At 38.0% G+C, this 22,065-nt stretch overlaps 1 protein-coding gene across 11 annotated transcripts in view; it reads right to left on the bottom strand.

The window, feature by feature from the left end:
- The window catches only part of PDLIM5 (PDZ and LIM domain 5), a 213,219-nt gene that overhangs the window by 8,486 nt on the left and 182,668 nt on the right, over positions 1 to 22,065 (bottom strand). For all 11 annotated transcript variants that reach the window (XM_057547526.1, XM_057547527.1, XM_057547537.1 and 8 more), the window contains 3 exons: positions 12,785 to 12,959; positions 2,596 to 2,776; positions 50 to 170 (listed from right to left, as the gene is read on the bottom strand). In XM_057547526.1, coding sequence (XP_057403509.1) covers positions 50 to 170; positions 2,596 to 2,776; positions 12,785 to 12,959 — 477 coding nt within the window. The remainder of the gene's footprint in view (positions 1 to 49; positions 171 to 2,595; positions 2,777 to 12,784; positions 12,960 to 22,065) is intronic.

Below are 22,065 nucleotides of genomic sequence, written 5' to 3'. Positions count from 1 at the left end.
GCTTTGTCTTCATTCAAAACTTAAGAAACTCCTGGCTTTAGGATCTTACCAGTCTCACAGTAGGGCTCACCGTCCTCCAAGTGAAAAACATTATTACGAATAGGTTTTCCACAGGCCACACACACGAAACAGGAAACATGCCAAGTTTGTTTCAAAGCATTGATGACTTCCTGTTATAGAAAGGAAATGGATGTAAAGAAAGATGATGATTATTCTACTAGCTGTACCAACACAGTCCTTTTAAACTGACCCAAAGTAGACACACATGCTTTGTCTTTGCCTAAGCTTCTCATCTAATGAACTAGAGATATTGAAGGACAGACTCACAAATCATCTAAACTGATGCATCATATAAAATATGCATTTTCACAAATACACATCAATAAACTTACTTAAAGAATGATTAGTGTTATTTAAACATTATAAATGTGGTGAATCCAAGCAAGCATTTCTTAAGTGTTTGCTACACTACATTCTGCTTTCCCTGAAAGGGTGTCAGGAAACATTAACTTGTAAAGATTTCACAGTATTATCTTGAAAATGTCATGGAGGAATGGCAAAACACTTAAAAACTAAAACAAGCCTACACTGTATCACACAATGGAAGCAACAACTTAATCAGTGTAACCCAATCATGTTTAACACATGTTTAGGATCTTGGAAATCAGCTATGACTGTACTAAGCACACATTCATGAGTGTCTAAAATTTGAACCATAAAGCATGGATTCTAGTCAGCAATAGTCCTATGGTTACATATACCAAGTATCAAAGCCTTGGGCCAGATTTTAATTAGTAAAAGAAGTTCTGGGGAGTTGGTTTTGCAAGGAATTGTTTCTTTGAACTGACAGAACGAGATGGAGTCATTAAAAATCATTTTTGAAGAATAGTTAACAATACAGGAATTTACTCTTTCCACATTTATCACAAAAAGGAGGAGGCTATACATAAAGTATGGTTACAATTTTGTAAATGAATTACTCATAAGGAGCAAACTGGAAGAAAACACATCCTAAGGTTATCTGGGACTGGTAAATATACAGACCATTTTACTTTTATTCTTTACGTGTTTTGTATTTTCTAATTGTTGTAGAGTGAAATATTTTCTTTTCTAATAAAAAGTATTGTCATAATAAAAGACAAAATAAAAAGAAAATGATATAGATAAGTTATTGGCCATAGAAAATGCCATATTTCACTACTGAACAGGGCTATGGGAAGAAACGGCAGTTATTTATATCCAAAGAGATCACCATGAACATGTACAAGTAGACATTCAACCAAATCATTTCCCAAGGCTTCTAGTATCTATTCAACTTTCTATCCTTGAGACAGATTACTATCCCTTCTTTAATAGGTTATCAAACTAAAACACAATCCAGAAAATCTGTCCCTTTAGTGAAGTTCTGGCCCATGTCTGAAGCAATGAGTTTAAAATTTCCATTTCCTAGAACCTTATTTGGTGCTAAGACTCTTACTTGACTTTATTAATCATTCTAGAACTCATGGAATACATTTATATACTAAAACAGTATTAATGTATCCTACTCATTAACTATTTGTCATTTGTAAAGGTACAGCCTGAATCACTCTCCTCTTTTCCTCTTCACATATTGTACAAATTAATAATATAGAAATATTCCAGGAGTATATTTATAATTTTAAAGTGTCTTCAAAGTTTTAGACCCATTTAAAGATGTATTCTAAAATTAAGGTTACTCAATAATTCATACTAGCTTTTCTCTCAATTGGTATGAATTACAGTTTCATTATTGTATTTTCATATTGAGCATATTAGAACTCAGCAATGTAATTTCCAAATTTTGCATGAGTTGTATGAGTTTCGTATGAGTCCAGGCACCTTGGCTGCTTCTAAAGTAAAATTTCAACTCCTGGTCACCCATAGGAAATGCCTTACCCTTACTTCACAACTGCAAATTGGGTATTCCAGAGCAGGAAATTCATTAATTCATCATTATTTATTATGTATCTGAATCCTAAATTACTCCCTTTTTGTTAAAAAAAAAAAAGGTGTGGCTTGCTTATTTTTCTATCACATGTATACTCTCATAAAACTGAGGTTATATTTTTAAACATTATATGCGTTCAAGAAAAATATATCATTTATAAGCCTCGTGTTTTATATATTTCATGAGATCTGTGCCCTGAGCTTGAACCCTGACAAATGGGGAAGTGCCGCTCTTATAAAAGCGATGGAATTTAATTTAAAACAGTGAAGGTGTCAATTCTGAGAACTCAGATGTGTGTGGTCCTGTGCGACCTCTTCATTCCTGAGCAAACAGGGTCCTGTTGAGGTAGCACACCCACAGTAAATTATTTTTTCCCCACAGTGGCTAGACTTTCACCAGACAAGCCAGCACTCAGTAAGACAAAACCAAAGACAACTTAACCCCATGAGTCTGATACACTTCTACAGAGGTCTATTTAGTTTTGTTTTATAAAAATAAATAGTGATGAAAGCAGAGAGGGGATCAAGCAAGAGGAAAATAGAAAGTAAAAAAGACAGAAGGGTTTCATACCAAAAAACGGTTCTGCTTTAAAACTCACTCAGAGCGAAAAGGTTTCCAATACTTACTCCGAGGATCTTCCTCTGGCATCGGCCACATTCAGGAGCAAAGAATTTCTCATAGCAGAGCTCACAATACAGGGCTCCCCGTTCCTCTACAAATCCAATGTAGGCCATCGTGTTTTTGCAGTGAGCACAGTTAAATTCTTCTGGGTGCCAAGATTTCCCCAGTGCCACTAGGAATGGCCCCCTGCCAAAAGAAAAGAGATCAAGTTGGCTTAGGAACAAAGGTGTCTAGTTAGCCTGAAGAGGACCTCTTGTTCGCAGTGTCCAAACAATTAAATACTTGCTCAATTCTCCTTCTCAAGGGTGCTGGAAATTTACCTAGGAACTCTGCGCATTGAAGTGAGAAGAACAGGAGAGAGGAATAAGCCCTGAAGGGATTCCTTCAAGAAAGGCCATCTCTGCCCCCTGGTTTTCTGTATTCAAGGGATTTGGTAGTTAGGTTTTCTGAGCTGCAATGAGTGAGTGACTCATGATTACGACTGAGAATATTAACTGTGACAGAAAATGAAGTAACCAGGAAAAAAATATATGGGCTAGGCAGAAATGAGAGTTTGAAATTTCCATAAAATAAACAAAAGGGAAAAAAAGCTCAATTTGGTAATGTCAGCGTCTTAAAAACAGTAACAACTATTACCGGAAAAAACATTCTAGTCAATTTCTCTTCCCCATACATTGTTTCTTATACTTATTTCTCCACTTTGTGAAACACACCAAATCCTCCCCCTCCAAAATGACTACAGAAATTATCAACTGGGTATTAGAGATGGTTTGAAGCTACTTAGAAAGGTTTTATTTAATTCAAGCATGACTGATTTTTAATGCACATTTGTATCAAGGTACGAAATGTTTGTAAAGTGATTTTTTTCCATTAAATACTATACAGCCATGAACTGATAAGATGGGTTTGGTTTGATTGACAGGAATCCATTATGAAGCTTTATCTAGTCATGAAGCCTGCGGAGATTAACCTTTCTAGCCTCTGCGACATACTTTTCAGTAGCTACATCACACTAATTTTTATTCACAGAGTGGCTTTACCTCCAAGGCACTTTTACACTTATCTAATTTGTCCATGCAACATTCCTGTGAGACAGACCAGGGCAGTTATTATGAACTCAGTTTAACAGATGGAGAAGCTGAGATACAGAATGTTCACAAGGTATGACACATATCGTAAAATCGCGGATTGAATGAAAGCCAGAAGCTGAATTTCCTGATTTCTATTACACTGCTCTAGTCAAATGATATTCTGTCTCTGATCACACTACCATCAATTATCATCACTGAGTAACCACAGGGTAACTAATTCTTAGGAAGCGTAGGATATCTGACTAGTGGGAAAGGTCACAGTAACAAGCATCACAAAGTCGAAACATTTTTTAGCCTTTGACAATAACAGAAACCTTGGTATTCAGTAAATATCTTCCGTTGGGAAATTCTTTGCAAACACACTGTTGTTTTCTCAGAACCAGCACCTAATTCTGCAAGAGTCAGGTAAGTAGAAAGGTCCTTGATGAATGATTAAAATGTGTTCTGTGGGGATAAGAGGGTATTTTTTACCTACTTTTTGTTAACTTGTTTCTTATTACTAATATGATGCCATTTTGTATAAGCTAGTGCATGCAACTCTCTTAACATTTGAGAAAAGTAGTTTATTATTATTATTATTTTTAAACTTTAGGGTACCATTTTTGTTACCACTAACAAGGAATGCCTTTGTTAACTAATTCCTGCCAGGAAAAAAAAAAGGGCTACAGATCACTTATTCTGTAACCAAATATGTTGCTTTTGGTAGGCTGTCCCTCAACTTGTAACTGGTTTATAAACAAAAGTTCTACTCAAGACTTCATTTCCTTTTCTCAGTATATACCGGGCAAGTAGTTTTACCTTCAAAGATAAGCCAGAGTCACAATGCTCAAAGCCAGACAAAGTTTTAGGAGTGCACTTAGCTTTTCCACCAGGTAGGTATCCCATTATGTATGCCTGAAAAATCTGCCGGGCTAAATTTACTGTGACCATACACAGAGTATGATAGAACTTTAGGGTTTCATGCTATGATCTGCCTGGACATTAAAGCAGATGCTAAACTATTTACTAGGGTGATCTATCAGGGCACATCTTCAGCTCATCCAGAAGGGTGGAGAGCCCCTGCGGCCAGTATCCTTACTGACTCTTCAGTTTGCAGAAGAAGTCAATTCAATCCCCATTTCCACTTTCTGTTAAAGCGTGTTAGTATGCACTTGGAAGAAGGAGTTTTCCTCTTGAAACATGCCATCAGTGCTACCAAATATTTAACAAACTTCATCTGAGGAAAAAAAAAAAAAGACTTTTAAGAACAGCTGACTGCATTTTCTAGACTTTCTAAAATATGTGTTGAGATCACCTCGGAGAGCCCTGTTCCGTGAATCGGAGCAGACGGGGCCTGGCCCGTCCCACAGGAGAACTCCTTTAATGATGGGTGCCAAGTGCGACACCGTCAGTCTGCGCTGACACTTCTGAAAGGCAACAGCTCCACGAAATCCACCCCTGCTCTTCCTGGAAGCTGCTGTCGAGAGTGCTGTTTGTGAGATCACACATGGCCATTTTTACACGGATTCCTGCGAGAAGTTCCTTTTAGGTTTTTGTAACAAGAACGGTTTTGCTTTTTCTGAGCAAGAGATTTTTTTTTTTAAATCTCACTGAACAGTAATTTGCAAAATTAATTTTTTTTTTTGTCAGCTGCTAGAAGGCTTACAGCCAAATTCAGTCTAACCATAGGTAAGTATATAATGTCACTACTGTCCAGACACAATGACAAATTTTTCTCCAGTCTTCATTTTTAATAGTCCCATCCATGATTTTCATTCTTCTTTTGCTCCCTTTTGTAATTTAGAAGGTTTTCTTATATTTCATATATTCTTAAAAAGTCTTTTTGAAAGCTTTCTGGGATAGAGTCCACTATAAATAAATAAATAAATAACCCACTGAAAGGGTATTTTAAGGTATTTACTTAAGTTTCTTTATCAAATTTGAATAGTGAACAATCTTAACGACAGTAAAGAAACTCCCTCTGCACCTTTAAACAGTGAGCCGACAGTGACCTGTGCTCCTGCCAGACGTCCTTTCTTACATAAACAGGCTCTGTGCAGACACCCCTCGGCTGAGCTGAGAGAGCACCTTCCCCATCAATGCCACGGAAGTTCTGGATAAACAATAAAATCTCACATAGAACAGAGTCCTGTCTTGTCCGTGTCAGCAGAGACTAATCTAACAAATTCATTAACACAGGATTAACAGGATACGTTCTTCTTGTCCCAGGTAGGATCGGGTTTCTGTCTGGGAACTGGAACGGCAGGCTTGAATAACTGCACAGTGGAATGAAGTACTCAGCTCCCTCTCCAAGTCCTCTGCACCCGTGAACCTCCCTAAATCCCTGCTGGCTGACAAGTGAAGGAAGGGGAGAGAGCTGAAGCACGGATTGGCTGAGAGAGAAGAGCTATGGCGTGGAAGTTTTCACCCTGTTCATCTTCTGTGAGATTGATGCCCCCCAAAAAATTATTAATAATGGAAGGAAAGGTAGGGAAGGATGCTAAGGGAATAATTCAGAGAAAAAGAACAGCTTAGTTAGAAAGGTGAAAAGAAGTGCAAATTTCAACGGGCACAGCTAATAGGGATTTAGGTTGAAAATCAAACGCTTACTTCTTCTTCTTTTTTTTTTTTTTGACTATCACAATAGGTTTATTGAACATCCACCATTCTCATACAGATACAAAACTAACGAAATAGAAAAAAAATTTTCCTGGTTGATGAGAACTCTTAGGATTTACTCTCTTAACTTTCAAAGGTAACATACAGCACTGTTGATCCAAAGGCTTACTTCTTGCTTCCCTTTGTTACTTAATTCTTAACAGTAACCCTCACTGATAGCACTTAACTCTATAAATAGATGGAGAAAACATCAGAGGAGTTTGCCAACTTCTCTGAGGTGACGTGGATCATGAACTGGACAGCTGGAATCCTCCAGGGCCCAGCCACTACAGATTAAAATGTTTTGTTTAACCAAAAGTGAAGTGCATCAAAAGAAGTTAGAAACAAAAAAAGGAAAGCTAAAAACAATCAAAATAAGTTAATTAACAAAAGTTAAAAACAAAGCCACATAAAAAGTAACTCAGATGCGCAAAAATAAATATGGAATCTGATAGCTGGCTACAGGGATCACTCAAGCAGAAGATGTGACATATTATCCCAGGCCCACATGTATTTAAGCACTGAAATCACCAGAATGAATTCCCATTATTAAAGACTTTCCCGAGGCGAGATTAATCTTTGAACTTCACAACTATGACAATTTAGAGCCCTATAGATAGCGCATGACTTTTGCTCAGTACCACGATTCAGGACTCCTTACTATGGCTATAAGGGCAGTACATATATATTACTTATATTACCGTAAGGGTACTACGTACTGCTCATGACACTTATATTACTGCATTATGGTTATCTATGTCAGGACTCTGGCTTCCTTATCGGATGATAAAATACATGAGATCAGGGACTGCCTCTTAACATTTATATACTATGGTGCTAGTAGGGCAACTTGCACTTAAGTTTTCTTTTTTTAATATATTAAAAAAAAATTGAGATGTAATTGACATATAACACTGTGTAAATGTAAGGTGCACCATGGGTTGGTTTGATACATTTATGTATTGCAATATGATTACCCACCTTAGCATTAGCTAATACTTTATAGTTTTCGATGGATATTTGTTGTATAAAAGTATCATTTTATGAGTAGACTATTGAACTTTATTGCTTGCAATTTCTTTCAAATAAAAGTAATTGGTTGTTGAAGCTAGATAATCCCCATATCTCCTCTTTGCACCAACAGGATTCTGGAGGTATCTTTATTAGACTTACCACATTGATATGGCTGTTGATTTGCTTGTCTGTATTTTTTACCAGAGTGTAACAGTATTAATTTGCTAGAACTGCCTTAACAAAGTGCCACAGATGGGATGGCTTCAACAACAGGAATTAACTTTTTCACAGTTTTGGAGGTTAGAAGTCTAAGACCAAGATGTTGCCAGGGTTAAACTCTTCTAAGGCCTCTCTCTTTGGCTTGTAGATGGTCACCTTCACCTGGTCTTCCCTCTGTATGTGTGTGTGTCCTAATCTCTTCTTAAAAGGACACCAGTCGGGCTTCCCTGGTGGCGCAGTGGTTGAGAGTCTGCCTGCTAATGCAGGGGACACGGGTTCGAGCCCTGGTCTGGGAAGATCCCACATGCCATGGAGCGGCTGGGCCCGTGAGCCACAATTGCTGAGCCTGCGCGTCTGGAGCCTGTGCTCCGCAACAAGAGAGGCCGCAATAGTGAGAGGCCCGCGCACCGCGATGAAGAGTGGCCCCCGCTTGCCGCAACTGGAGAAAGCCCTCGCACAGAAACGAAGACCCAACACAGCCATAAATAAATAAATAAATTAAAAAAAAAAAAAAAGGACACCAGTCATACTGGATTAGAGCCCACCCTAATGACCTCATTTTACCTCTTAAGGACCCTATCTCCAGATAAAGTCAGAGTGAGATATTGGGGGTTAGGATTTCAACATATGAATTTTGGGGGGACACAATTCAGTCTATAACAGTAACTTCCTTAAGGGAAGGGAGTAAGTATGTCTTTGATTTCTGTATCACTGGTATTTAAAGGAGGTGGCACATAAAATACTCAAAGAGCACTGCTTATAGGATGGCTATATTTCTACGAGAAACAGAAATACAGTCATCCTATACTCTCGTCTACAGTTAGACGAGAAACTGGAAAAGTAAACCTCTCATCCCCTCGGTCATCTCTATGAGTCTAGGAATGCATGTATGGGGTACAAAGTCATTTGGTGGGGAGGAAAGAACCTGTAACTGTTCAGCCTATCTATTACTTTCTCCTTTCTCACTTTCCCACTCTAACATTATGAAGAAGAGTACCTTGCCACACTCAAGTTATGACAGGTCTGCTTAAGCTGTTTTTTTTTCCTGATTTAATATAGTAGTATATATGATTACATGTATATATAGTCACAATATTTATATATATATATAATATATATATATATATATATTTATATATATATATTTATATATATATATTTATATATATTATCTATATAATATAGATATATTTATATATCTTGGTATGTATTTTCTTTACACAAGGTTAGAATCATATTTTATTTAGAGTTCTAGAGTTCTTTTTTTATCTTAATACTATAACTTTTTCCTAAGTAGTGGAAGTTAAAAGCATGAATATAATTTACAGTAAGATCTGAGCTCAAATGCAGGTTTTCCCATTTACTATCTAGGTAACTTCAGCAAATATGTAACTTTTCTGTGCCTCCGTTGTCTCATCTGTGAAATCAGGCAATTATAATAACTGTCTTACAAGGTTATAAGAACTTAATGAGAATTCAGTTAAAATTCTTAACACAGTATTTGGCCTATGCTAAGAATACATTAAACAATTATTATCCCAAAACAGCATCTTAATGGTACCATAATATTACATCACATCACATAGATGCTGAACATTTTGTTCTTTCCAATTTTTCACTACAGTAGATCTGAAATCTTGGTCTATGCCTTGCTCATAAATCTTGGTCTATGTCTCTGGTTGTTTCTTTAAATGGAAGGACTAACACATTAAGCCAAGAAGCCTTTTATTTTCAAGTAAAATCTTAACCAGAAGGGAAAATAAATACAACCTATTAATAATGGAGTGCTCAGAGATAGAACTGGATGGTGAGACAGGCAAAAAACTCTGCTGGCTTCTTCCTGGGGTAACTGAGATGGCCCTCCTTATGAGAAAAGTTTGAAAATAAGTGAGCAGGAAATAAATCAATAATGTTAAAATTTTCTCTGTCACTGGAATAAACAATGAGTTGTCTGAATGTGATTGTTCCGGTGCTGGACTGTAGGCAAAGGCAGGATAATACAATTGTGGCTATTTTTTTTTTTTTAAAGCATTTCATATCAAAGAAGAAATCAAGCACCATGAATCCCTTACTTCTTTCACCAAAATGCTAAGAAGCTAAATGTGAATGGTCCATTTAACTTCATGTAATACAAGTGGATTTTAATGCCACTAGATGTAACAGTTCAGAAATAAGCTAGTGTTTTCATAAGCCCATTCTACCAGAGAAACTAAATATGGCTTTGGCTATATTAGTAGCCTGATCTTCTGTTTCCCTATTATATCAGCCAAACAGTCAGTCTGTTCATGAGTATGAGTCGAAGAAATGGTACTTCTATCATAAACGGATTGGAAATGTTCTAGAACAATTTAATCAGAGCTTTAGTAGAATTTCCTAAAATGTAACATTCTATCCATCTGTAAACGGCAATTAACTAATCAAAGTATTGCCTAAATAATACAATTTAGGCAAAACATCCATAATCTTTTCAAGATTCAAATAAACCAAAGAATTATAAACATTAGATGAAAATAAAATGATCTATGGAATTTTAAGCTAAAAATATGTTCAGTAAGAGAGAATCAGTTCAGTACTAACATTCAGTGATCCAGGTTTCTGAGATTTTCCAAAAACAATGAACTTTTCTAAAAAATAAAATAAAATAAAACATAAAATTTGCCTTAGTTTGCCTTTACTTAAAAATATTTTTGAAAATTTGAAACATTTAGAAAATAAATATAAAACAATATAAATTATAAACAAATAATGTAAACTACACTGTGGAAAACAAAACAATAATATAAATTATAAAATAATCTTAAACTTCTCAGGCTCTGCCAGGTTACAATATTCTATATTGAAAGTATCAAGCCTACAACTGCAGCTTGTTTTTAAAACAGGTGTCCAAGAGAATGTCACTTGACCTAATGCCTCCTTGCTTTGGTAAGTGATACTGACACGGAGGCCAAGAACTAGAATTATGCTTTGACTAGCTCTCTGAACTGACCACAATCTATTCAAGCTGCTTTAGCATTTGAGCACCAAGCAAATGTGCTATGTTAATTACTGTTATAGGATCTTGACACGAGCTAATACCTGTTCCTGTTAACTTCCCCAGTAAATGAAGCTCTAATGCTTAACTGATAACAAGTGCTGAGATAATCCAGAGTAGTATAAAATTTAACAGATGAGGGGGCAATAAGTGGTGGCCATTCATGTTTTTAACATAATATTTATTTTATTTGGCAGAAGACTGTGCATTAAAATTATATCCTAGGCTAGCATTAAAAACTGAAACCATGGCAGTTAGGGGTGGGGAATGTAATTTCTATTTTGATCTTCATATATTCTCCATACTAAGTTTTTCAGATGTGCTGGCAGTGGTGATAGTAGGATACCACAGAATTTTGTAATCAGACAACAAGAGTCAGAAACGGATACGGTTTGACATTTTGTTAATCCATCCAGTAATCCCTTGCTTATTACAACAGGACACAAACAGCAGTGACTGCTGTCTCCACAAAGGGTGTTTTTCTCCAGACTATAGTATCCCCGCATACCAGTCTCCGTAACCAAAGTACCGTAACTTACAGAAACAATGTTACAAGTCAAAACTTATTTTTATTAACATTAACCTTAAAAACATAACCCTATATAGAGCGAGTAATTAAAAACATTGCTTTATTTATTGAGACAAAGCAGTCCCACGCTAGATTCTATAACAGTTTAAATATTTCTGTTAAGACCCTAGAGTAGTACTTTTTAAAGAATGTCTCTAACCAAATTGATACTATGACCTGAAGGATGAGTGGGTCTAGAGTCATGTGTGATCTGTGCAGGTCAAACATTCACCGAATGCCTTTTGTGTGTCGGATGCTGTGCTAGACTTAGGAAGCCTCTACTGATTTTCCCCTTCTCCCCATAACCATTATTACTCCTGCCACGGCTGCTGGCTAGTTCTTATACAGCAGGTGCTCGCTGAGGAAAACACAAACTCAGGGAAAAATAACAGCTTACAAAATATCATGATTCCATTTCTGTAAAACAACATCTGTCCTTATGTGTGTGTGTTTTAAACGTGTGAACTAAAATACTAGTAGTGGTTACCTTGGGATGTGGAATTATGTATGAACTTTTATTTTTGCTTTCTGTTTTGCTATATTTTGGAAATGTCACAATGAACACAGGCTACCTTTAAAAGGCAAAAGCTGTTTTTTAAAAAATCATGTACTCTGTGCTGTGTTCTTGACACATTTATTATTTAATAGTGAACTAAGGAGAAGAATATTTATATTTGGTTCTTAAATAAGATATTGAGACTCCCTGGGCTCAATTTTAAGTAGTGACTAGAAACATTATCCGAAGCAATAATTACGTAAGACAGGGGGGGAAAATGCAAGTAAGTCTTAACCTTTTCCAGCTTTAGAGGCGCTGTTGTTTCAACTATTACAAAACGGGGTAAATTAAAAACGAGGAGAGAGCTTGAGCCGTCATTTCAAGTAATCATCTGTTACTGCCAACAAGACAACTCACAGAGGCAACAGGGTCCTGTGGTGGGATCCCTGCGTTAACATTCACACCTAAACCTCATAACATTTTAAAAGCCACTTGTTCAGAAACGCTGAGGTCTATAAGTGCCAGTGTAATACACTCACTTAAGAGCTTACTTTTAGCCTTTTCTGCTTATCAGAATTAAAGAAACAATAAAATACACTGGGATAAAAAATATTTTAAAGAAGCAGATTATGACCTAATCTAAAATGTAAAGCATTTATGAATAGATCCGAAGGTAATTATATCTTTTAGAGCTTAGGTATTTGAAAAATCCAATCTTCTTTTCTCAAGGACTCAAAGTTCTTTATTTTACATCGTTAGTTATTTTTCATCTAAATGAAAGTCCTCACTTTTATAATTTGTGAAATAATGAAGTTCTTCGGGGTCCCTTTGAGTCTTAATATTGTATTAGTCTCTGAAAAGCCACATTAATCATTATTTTCCCTTAGTTCTGATAGGAATTAATAACTGACTGAATTGGTATCTCTAGTTTTATTTTCACAGAGCCCAGAATTACTTTTTATTAAAATAGATTCTAACAAAAGTGTGTATATACATATGTGTCTACTTCAATACTATTGTATAGAAATACAGCAAGAATATTTTCACTAATAAAATTTCTGATCTTTTAGAATATTAAAAAAAAAATCCATACTGGTATTACGTCCTTTCAAGAAAAATTTAAAATCAAATAACCAACCTGATGACCCGGTTGCAGTGGGCACACATCGGCGTTCGCTTCCCTGCGGGAATGTGCTCGGCCCTTTGCACCAAGGTGTCCTCCTCCCCGGGCTGGGGCTGCCTTTCGGCCGAGTCGGCTGATGCCACCGCTCCTGTGTACGTGCCGCTGCTTGCGACTCTTCCGGCAGAAGGTGCTGGGAGTTAAAACAGAAGAATCAGAATGACAACAAGCCAAACAGAAACTTTTCCTGATAATCAAATAGTAACTAACATTACTTTAAAAAATAATCTATCCACTCACTTCTTCACTCATTCACTCACACTTATGGAGAGGTTACGGACCAAACACTGGTCTGAGACTACAGAGTTAAAAAAGAAAAATTCAAGGATTACAACCCAGTGAAAGAGTTATGACAGATGAATGCAGAGGGTTTTGTAGGAAAAGCAGAGTCACCTCTGCTTCCAAGAGGAGATATGGTTAATGTTGAATACTGATGTTGAAATATTTCTAGTCATCCAGACATCTGTGCTAACCGTTCAGTAGATTTAACTCAAAATATGTCATAGCACATTAAAGATTTCAATGTGTTGAAGATAAAAGCAAAAATGAACTCCCTATATTCTGTCTCTTCCTGTACTGCCTAAGTAGACTGTGAAATCGGTCACCCGGTCACATAAGGCAGATACATAAGAATCATCCTAGGGCCTTCCTCTCCCTCCTCTATGGTTATAATGGGTCCTGCTGACTTTACATCACAAATGGTTCCTGATTTTGCCCCCTCGTCTCCATTCCTACAATACTGTCCTGGTTTATGTCCTCAAAGTCTCCCACCTGGACTAACCACCAATGTCTTATCCTCCTTAAATTCATACTCCCACTGCCACCGAGGACTGAAATCTTATCTGATCACAGCTCTGCATAAACCATTTCAAGAATCTCATTCTTCTTTGACCACTGAGTGTAGTGCAATCTTCTAAGCACCACATGCAGGTCTCTCCAGTGGTCTCTGCCTGCCGCACGGCCTCATCTGTCACCACCCTCTGCCTTTCTCTTTATGCTACAGTGAATACAAAGCTGCCTCATTTCCCCTGTGAATGGGTCTATCACTGCCTCATTTCCCCTGTGAATGGGTCTATCACTGCCTCATTTCCCCTGTGAATGGGTCTATCACTGCCTCATTTCCCCTGTGAATGGGTCTATCACTGCCTCATTTCCCCTGTGAATGGGTCTATCACTGCCTCATTTCCCCTGTGAATGGGTCTATCACTGCCTCATTTCCCCTGTGAATGGGTCTATCACTGCCTCATTTCCCCTGTGAATGGGTCTATCACTGCCTCATTTCCCCTGTGAATGGGTCTATCACTGCCTCATTTCCCCTGTGAATGGGTCTATCACTGCCTCATTTCCCCTGTGAATGGGTCTATCACTGCCTCATTTCCCCTGTGAATGGGTCTATCACTGCCTCATTTCCCCTGTGAATGGGTCTATCACTGCCTCATTTCCCCTGTGAATGGGTCTATCACTGCCTCATTTCCCCTGTGAATGGGTCTATCACTGCCTCATTTCCCCTGTGAATGGGTCTATCACTGCCTCATTTCCCCTGTGAATGGGTCTATCACTGCCTCATTTCCCCTGTGAATGGGTCTATCACTGCCTCATTTCCCCTGTGAATGGGTCTATCACTGCCTCATTTCCCCTGTGAATGGGTCTATCACTGCCTCATTTCCCCTGTGAATGGGTCTATCACTGCCTCATTTCCCCTGTGAATGGGTCTATCTCTTCACAGCCTGTCCTCCCCTCACTTCTCCACCATTCTTCCTATTCACCTAGTAGCCACCACTCATTAGGATGCAGCCCTGTCCGGCTGGTGTGAGGTGACACCTCATTGTAGTTTTGATTTGCATCTCTCTACAATAAATGCTGGAGAGGGTGTGGAGAAAAGGGAACCCTCTTGCACTGTTGGTGGGAATGTAATTTGATACAGCCACTATGGAGAACAGTATGGAGGTTCCTTAAAAAACTAAAAATAGAACTACCATACGACCCAGCAATCCCACTACTGGGCATATACCCTGAGAAAACCATAATTCAAAAAGAGTCATGTACCACAATGTTCATTGCAGCTCTGTTTACAATAGCCAGGACGTGGAAGCAACCTAAGTGTCCATCGACAGATGAATGGATAAAGAAGATGTGGCACATATATACAATGGAATATTACTCAGCCATAAAAAGAAACGAAATTGAGTTATTTGTAGTATGGTGGATGGACCTAGAGACTGTCATACAGAGTCAAGTAAGTCAGAAAGCGAAAAACAAATACCATATACTAACACATATATATGGAATCTAAAAAACAAAAATTGTTCTGAAGAACCTAGGGGCAGGACAGGAATAAAGACTCAGACGTAGAGAATGGACTTGAGGACACGGGGAGGGGGAAGGGTAAGCTGGGATGAAGTGAGAGAGTGGCATGGACTTATATACACTACCAAATGTAAAACAGATAGCTAGTGGGAAGCAGCTGAACAGCACAGGGAGATCAGCTTGGTGCTCTGTGACCACCTAGAGGGGTGGGATAGGGAGGGTGGGAGGGAGACACAAGAGGGAGGAGATATTGGGATATATGTATATGTGTAGCTGATTCACTTTGTTATAAAGCAGAAACTAACACACCATTGTAAAGCAATTATACTCCAATAAAGATGTTGAAAAAAAACAAGATGCAGCCCAGGAGTCAACTGCTCCACAACTCCTCCCTGAACTACCTCTCCCCGCTTCCCCGTCCACATAATCCAGATTAAAGTCTTTTCCCCATGTTCCCGTAATTTTCCGAATGACTAGATTATTGCCTCTACTACATATATTTGTGTCTTTTCTTCCCCAACTAGAGAGTAAGCTCCCTGAGGGCAGGAACTATGTCTTATTCTTCACCATAGCAACTAATACAGTGTCTGGAATGAATAAATGAATGAATGAATGAGTAAAGTGGAATCAATACATAAATGAACAACAGCAAAAACTGTGAAGGATTAAAACCAACAGGTCTGCTCCTTACCCACAGGTAATTAAAATGTAGTGGAAGAGAAAAGGCATATATTCTAATGGTTGAAATTTTAAGAAAAGCATATAAATATAAATTGTGTGTGTGGTTGTGTATGTGTGCGTGTGTGCTGACAGGATTCATATGACAGGCGTGGTTAGAACTGGATGAGGTTAATCAGCACACTTGAAAGGCTGTTTCTCCCTCGTGAGAATGGAGCCTGTTTGCAACGATGTGCAATTGCAGACCCAGACACCCTGCATTTATAAACACCTCGCACACCTCCTCCAGCGCTCTGCTTGCCACTTGAGCTGTGAAACGGCATTTTACAGGCCAGGGAGCTCGACTAGTGCCCACGTTTCAAGTGAGCCAACTGGATTAGGAACACGCGTTCACTCTCTTAGACTCGCACTTTCTCTTACAGAAATGCAAAAGAAAGTTACTGTCATGTTTGCTGTGTCCACTCTCTTCCTAATTCCCTCACTGGCTTGCACAGCACAACGCTCCTTCAGTTTCTAGATCCAGGCCTGACTGCTCTTGGAGAAATGCAGATAATGCATTTTCACTGCCGCAAATCTTGTTCTTATCTTTAAATTCAAGACAGGCAGCAAGGATTTCACCTGCTTGCACACATTACCAGCTCGTCCTCACTATTCCTGTATGTCTGCATTCTCCCACTCACTCAGGCATGGCCCTCCGGCTCCTCTGTCCCTGACAGCCCCCGGACCCTAAGAACTGTTCCCTTGGAAATGTTTCCAAGGTCTGTCCCTTAATCCAAACCCATGCTCTAGCGTTCGAGTCCTGATCTTGAATCCCTCAAGTCTGGGCAATTACAAGTCTCCTAACCAGTCTCTCTGTCGTCAGCCTCTTTTTCAGCCTATTCTGCTGGATTATTTTTCCAAATACACTACTCTGATCACATTTTCTTGCTTATAAAGCTTCCATAACTCTTCCCTGCAAACTGTATGCATCCCTGACAGCTCACTCCAATCTTCCTTACAACCTTGTTTTTTATGCTCACCCACATCCCCGCCATTATCATCTAACTCGGGGATCTTTGTTTACCCTTTAACTTGTACCATCCCTGTTTGAAGGCACTGTTCTCAAATCCTTACTACAGCCTTACGATTTAGGCACGATTAGGACCACAGTTTTACTCTAGCTGAGGCAAAGAGAGGTTAAGAAAGCGGCCCACGGTCACACAGCAAATTAAGGGCACCCCTAAAGCCAGGCAGGCCGGCTCCAGAGTCTGTGCTCTTCAACACCATGCTATCGTCTCCTCACTGTCCCCTGGACCTGCCGTGACAGGCCCTGCTTCTAGGATGCACAGTCGATGAAATGTCCCTTTCTCCATGGATTTCCCATTCTGTAAGGCTCATGGAAATTCCATCTTCTTCCCCAGTATTCCCTGATTATCCCAGTCAGAAGTGTTCTCTTGTCCCTCTTAACATCTTTAACACCTCCACCTATGTAATATATTTGCTATTTATCAATATCCTGTAATATTTTTCCTTCCTAAGTCAATGATAAACTCTGTAAAATGACAACTTCTTTCTATTAACTTCTTTCTACCCATTACCAGAAAACTGCCTTAAAAATAGAAGGCAAAAAATTAATATTTAATCAAGTAAATGAAAAAGGAAAGGTTCCGAATCACTTTCATTTTGCCTTTTTAAAGAACACAATTGAGATAGCTATTTTTAAAATATGGATTAGGTTCAGGATTTCAAACAGTGGGAAAGTTACCAATTGAAAAATCTGAAAATCAGACCTCAAAGAGAGTCAAACCCTTTCATCTACCATATGCCTTTATTTCATCACATCTATGCATAAGCCCTAAAGTACTGAGTCACTGAGACATTTTTAGCAATAAAAGAGTGTAGTAATTCTCCATCAGTCACTGTAAAATGGGACAGAATCCATCTGGCCCATGCCTCAAGGAGAGGGTACATGGGAACTAACTTATTTAACACGAGAAGCCATTCTTAAACATGAAACATGGGACTGTGTCTTAAACACATATAAAGAGGCTCTGAGCTCACTGCTGTTCCTTCCTTGGGAAGAAAAGCCTTGCCTTTTGTTACTGCCCCATTTTAACCACTTTGGATAAGATAGAAATTCTCACACCTCCGTTTTGTTGCTGTGTTGCTGGTACATTGGCCCTCACACAAAGCTACATAAGTCTTGTTAGTTACCAAGCCCCCAACATTTCCAAGGAACAGTTATTTCCCTTCCGAATAAAGTGCTGTTTCATTTCTTCTGATTGAATTTCTCACTACTCCAGCACAGGAGTGGGCAACTTTTAAGCTGTCAAGTGCCAACTCGCTGGCCTCTGCTCCCTTGGCTTACTGGGGAGAGGGAGGTGTAAGAAGGTGAAGTTTTGGAAAAGGGGAAGCACCACAAGATGAGCCCAGCTTCCTTCATAATTCTGTATAAGACTGCACTACCACACAGACAAAAACAGTCTTCCACGGGGAGTACAGAGACCAAAATATTTCAAATTTATTGAACCTGCCATAAAACTAAATTTTATGTAGAAAAAAATATAAATCTCTTTAGAGACAGCAGTTTAAAGACCTCAATCTACTTATCTGTAATAAAACCAGATTTTTCTTTTAAGTTCTAATAGAGGTATTAAATGGGAGCATTGAATTAGCCCTATTTCATAATCTAGGAACCTAAGTCACAAAAATTTAAGTGACTTATTCAAACTGAATAATGAGTAAGTCAGTAAAGTGTCACAATGAGAACATGAAGGGGAGGTTAGTTCTTGACTCAAGTTTTCCTTTGTAACCTTAATCTTGAACATCTTCCATTAAATTAGGCTTCTTTCGTGGCTGATCTCTATCCCAATGGGGCCACGTTTAAAAGTTAAATTTTTTTCTTTTGTATTAAATATATTTCAGCAGCATAAAACTCATCGAGAAATTTAAAGCCAGTAGCTACTCTCCAAACGAACAGTGTTAGTGAGATATTTTTTATTAACTTTAGAATGATTATTTATGAGTCTTAAAGGTTTGGAATGACATACATTCATACTTATTCTAAGCTTTTGTTTTTAGCACTATGATAGTCAAACCTAAGATTACAAAGATTATCATTAAATAAGTTAATATAAATTAGTGGGAAACCTAGCAGCACACTAGAATACTTTCTCAGTATATAATATATAAAGTTGTCAAATTAATCAAGTAAAATTTAACCAACGCACAATATGTTGAGTTGCTAGTTTTTAAAATATTTGTCACAGTGATATATCTGAGAATTCTAAGGGGCAATACTTTTTAAAAAAGCAAACAGACCACTGACTTACTAACCATGAAATTTAATTTACTACAAAGAAATAAGGTCATCTCTTTTGGACTATAGACTATAAATTGGTGATACAGAATTTTAAAATATTGAACCACGTAATATTCATTAATTTAGTAGAACACGTACCTCCTGTTATTGCGGAAATCTTTGTGGTTTATCACTTGGAAAGATAAAGTGAAAACTCTTTACTCTAGAAAGACCTTAATTGCATTTTTCCCCAAGCCGATGATTCAAGTTTGCATCATTTAGCAAATTAGTTAACACAAGTTTTAAGCAATCTTATCCTGAGGTTTAATTTTCTTTTCTAACAATTTTAAGGCCCTAACTATGTGATTTTCAAGTTGATCCAAGTAACTTCTCAGTAATGGGCCACATAAATATATTACTGTGGATTTGTAGAGTATTATGTTATAAAAGACTATGTAACATACAAGGAATTAGAAATTATCTAATTATTTACTATGTGCTTCAAATATAGCTGAGCTCACTAAAAGGCTCTTGTTTTATATACACAAAGTTTCCAGAGAGAAAACAAAGATTAAGACCATTAGAATTCCAGGTAGTACAATGTGTGAATTCTCTGAAAACAGGTGTTTTCCAACTATATTAAGAATAAGGTGGGTTAGGGACTGCCCTGGCGGGTCCAGTGGTTAAGACTCCGTGCTTCCACTGCAGGGAGCATGGGTTCAATCCCCGGTCAGGGAATTAAGATCCCCGTATGCTGCAAAATAAATAAATAAATAAATGAATAAATAGATGTTAAGAATAAGGTGGGTTATATGATATTTTTTCAAAAACAGCTGTTAACTCTAAACCAATATTGGTAAAAAAAAAAAGAAAAAAAAAAAAGAGTAGCGAAGATTATAATGTATATGTTAAATACCTGGCCAGGCTGTACCTGAACAGGCATGAAATTCATCAGTTAACTCTCTGGTTCAAGTCAAATTATTCAACTACCAGTAAAATATTCTTATTACTGGCATATATTAGGTGAAAAAACACTACGTTACATCAAACCTTACTTGGAAACTTAACATAAGTCAAATGGGGCTAGGGGATGATATCCCCCTAAACAAACAGATGTCGCTAGCGTCTTCCAAGGTAGGTTACTCTTACTAGATGTAGTGCTTTTGAATTGCTGAACATATCATTCAGTAGGAGAGCAAGTTGGTGTTGAAAGATGAACTGCCCACGACAATATGAGAAATATATAACCTGATGACTTCTTACAACGTCCAGAGTACGTCCCAGTTCAAGCCATCATTACCTCTTGCTAGGCTTATTGCAGTGACTCCTAAAGGTCTTGCTCTACCCTTCCAACGACATAGAGGCCAGGAAAAACTAAATCAGATCATGCTGCTCCTCTGCTAAAAACCCTCCAACAACTCCCTTCTAACTCAGAACTAAAACCTGAGGTCCTATAGAATCTGACTCCTGCGACCTCTCTGGCCTGATCTGCCGCTTTTCCTTTGCTCACGAGCTACAGGGCACACTGTCTTCCTTACTATTTCTCTAAATGGCTGGTATGCTTCGAATTCAGGGCCTTTGTAGTTTCTAGTCCCTCTGGCTGGAAATCTTTTCCCCGCTGTTTGCATGGCTTGCTCCCTCGTTTCCTTCCCGTTCTCTGCTCAGAGGCCACTTTACCAATGTGGCTTTCTCTCACCACCCTACAAAAACCGCAGCCCTCTCCCTCCAAACCAGCATTCTCTAGACTCCTCAACTGGTTTATCATGCCCATCTAACATATTTTATATTCTTCTTATTGCTTTTTATCGCTCTCTCCGCACCTTGAGGCCAGGGACACTGTCTATTTTGTTCATTGCTGTATCTCTAGCACCTAGAACCGTCCCTGCCATATTGCTTAACAAATCTTTGTTTAGAGAATGAATGACTCCAGCACCAAAATTATTGTCTTCCCACTGAAAGGAACCAGACTCCTTAGAGAAACTGCTGATTCTAGGATTGGGACAAACAATCAACATGGAAAGTCCAGAATATCTTGTCAAATTAGAAAGCAAGAACGCTATCAAAGAACTAGAGTTGTATCAAATGGACTTAAAGAAGCAGATGAGACAGCCTGAGCATTAATAATAATAATAACTACAAAGGATTGAAATACTTCAAATAAGTTAACATGAACTCACAATGATCCTGGAATTAAAAAAAAAAACCACACTGATCATCTTCAGAGGATGCTAAGGAAACAATTCATTACTTTAAAAACCCATAAAATTTAATAAAGAGGAAAAAAATCAAGCTTTACAATTTATCACCTGATAACCAATCATGTTTCAACTATATTCGCTTACTTCCCTGCCGTCTCTGAACCATCCTGAGGCAAATTCAAGATTTATCATTTAATCCATAATATTTCAACATCATTTCTAAGAGTACTCTTTTTAAAAATCTACCCATAATACCATTATCACACCTAAAATAAAACAAAAATCTCCTTATCATCATCAAACAACCAATTTTCCAATTTACTTCTGATTAACCTCTGTATTAGTTTTCTCTCGCTGCTGTAACAAATTACTAAAAACCTATTGACTTAAAAACAGCACAAGTGTATTATTTTACTGTTCTCCTACACTGATATTACCGGGCCAAAGTCAAGGTGTTGGCAGGGCTGTGTTTCTTCCTGAAAGCTCTAGGGAAAATCCATTTCCTTGCTTTTTTCCAGCTTCTAGAGCTGCCCAAATTCCATGGTTCCTCCACCATCTCAAAGCCAGCAGGTTGAGTCCTTCTCACGCTACAGCACTCTGACCCTCTCTTTGCTTCCCTCTTCCACTTTTAAAGGCCCTCGTGATTACATTGGGCCCACCAGGATAATATCCCTATTTTAAGGTCAGGTGATAAACAATCGTAATTCCATCTGCATCCCTAATTCCCCTTTGACATGCAAGATAACATATTCACAGGTTCTGGATATTAGGACATG

Source organism: Balaenoptera acutorostrata, chromosome 5 (assembly GCF_949987535.1).
Source record: "Balaenoptera acutorostrata chromosome 5, mBalAcu1.1, whole genome shotgun sequence".
Classification (NCBI taxonomy): domain Eukaryota; kingdom Metazoa; phylum Chordata; class Mammalia; order Artiodactyla; family Balaenopteridae; genus Balaenoptera; species Balaenoptera acutorostrata.
The sequence above is the reverse complement of the archived record's forward strand: the minus strand, read 5'-3'. Positions and strand labels throughout refer to the sequence as shown.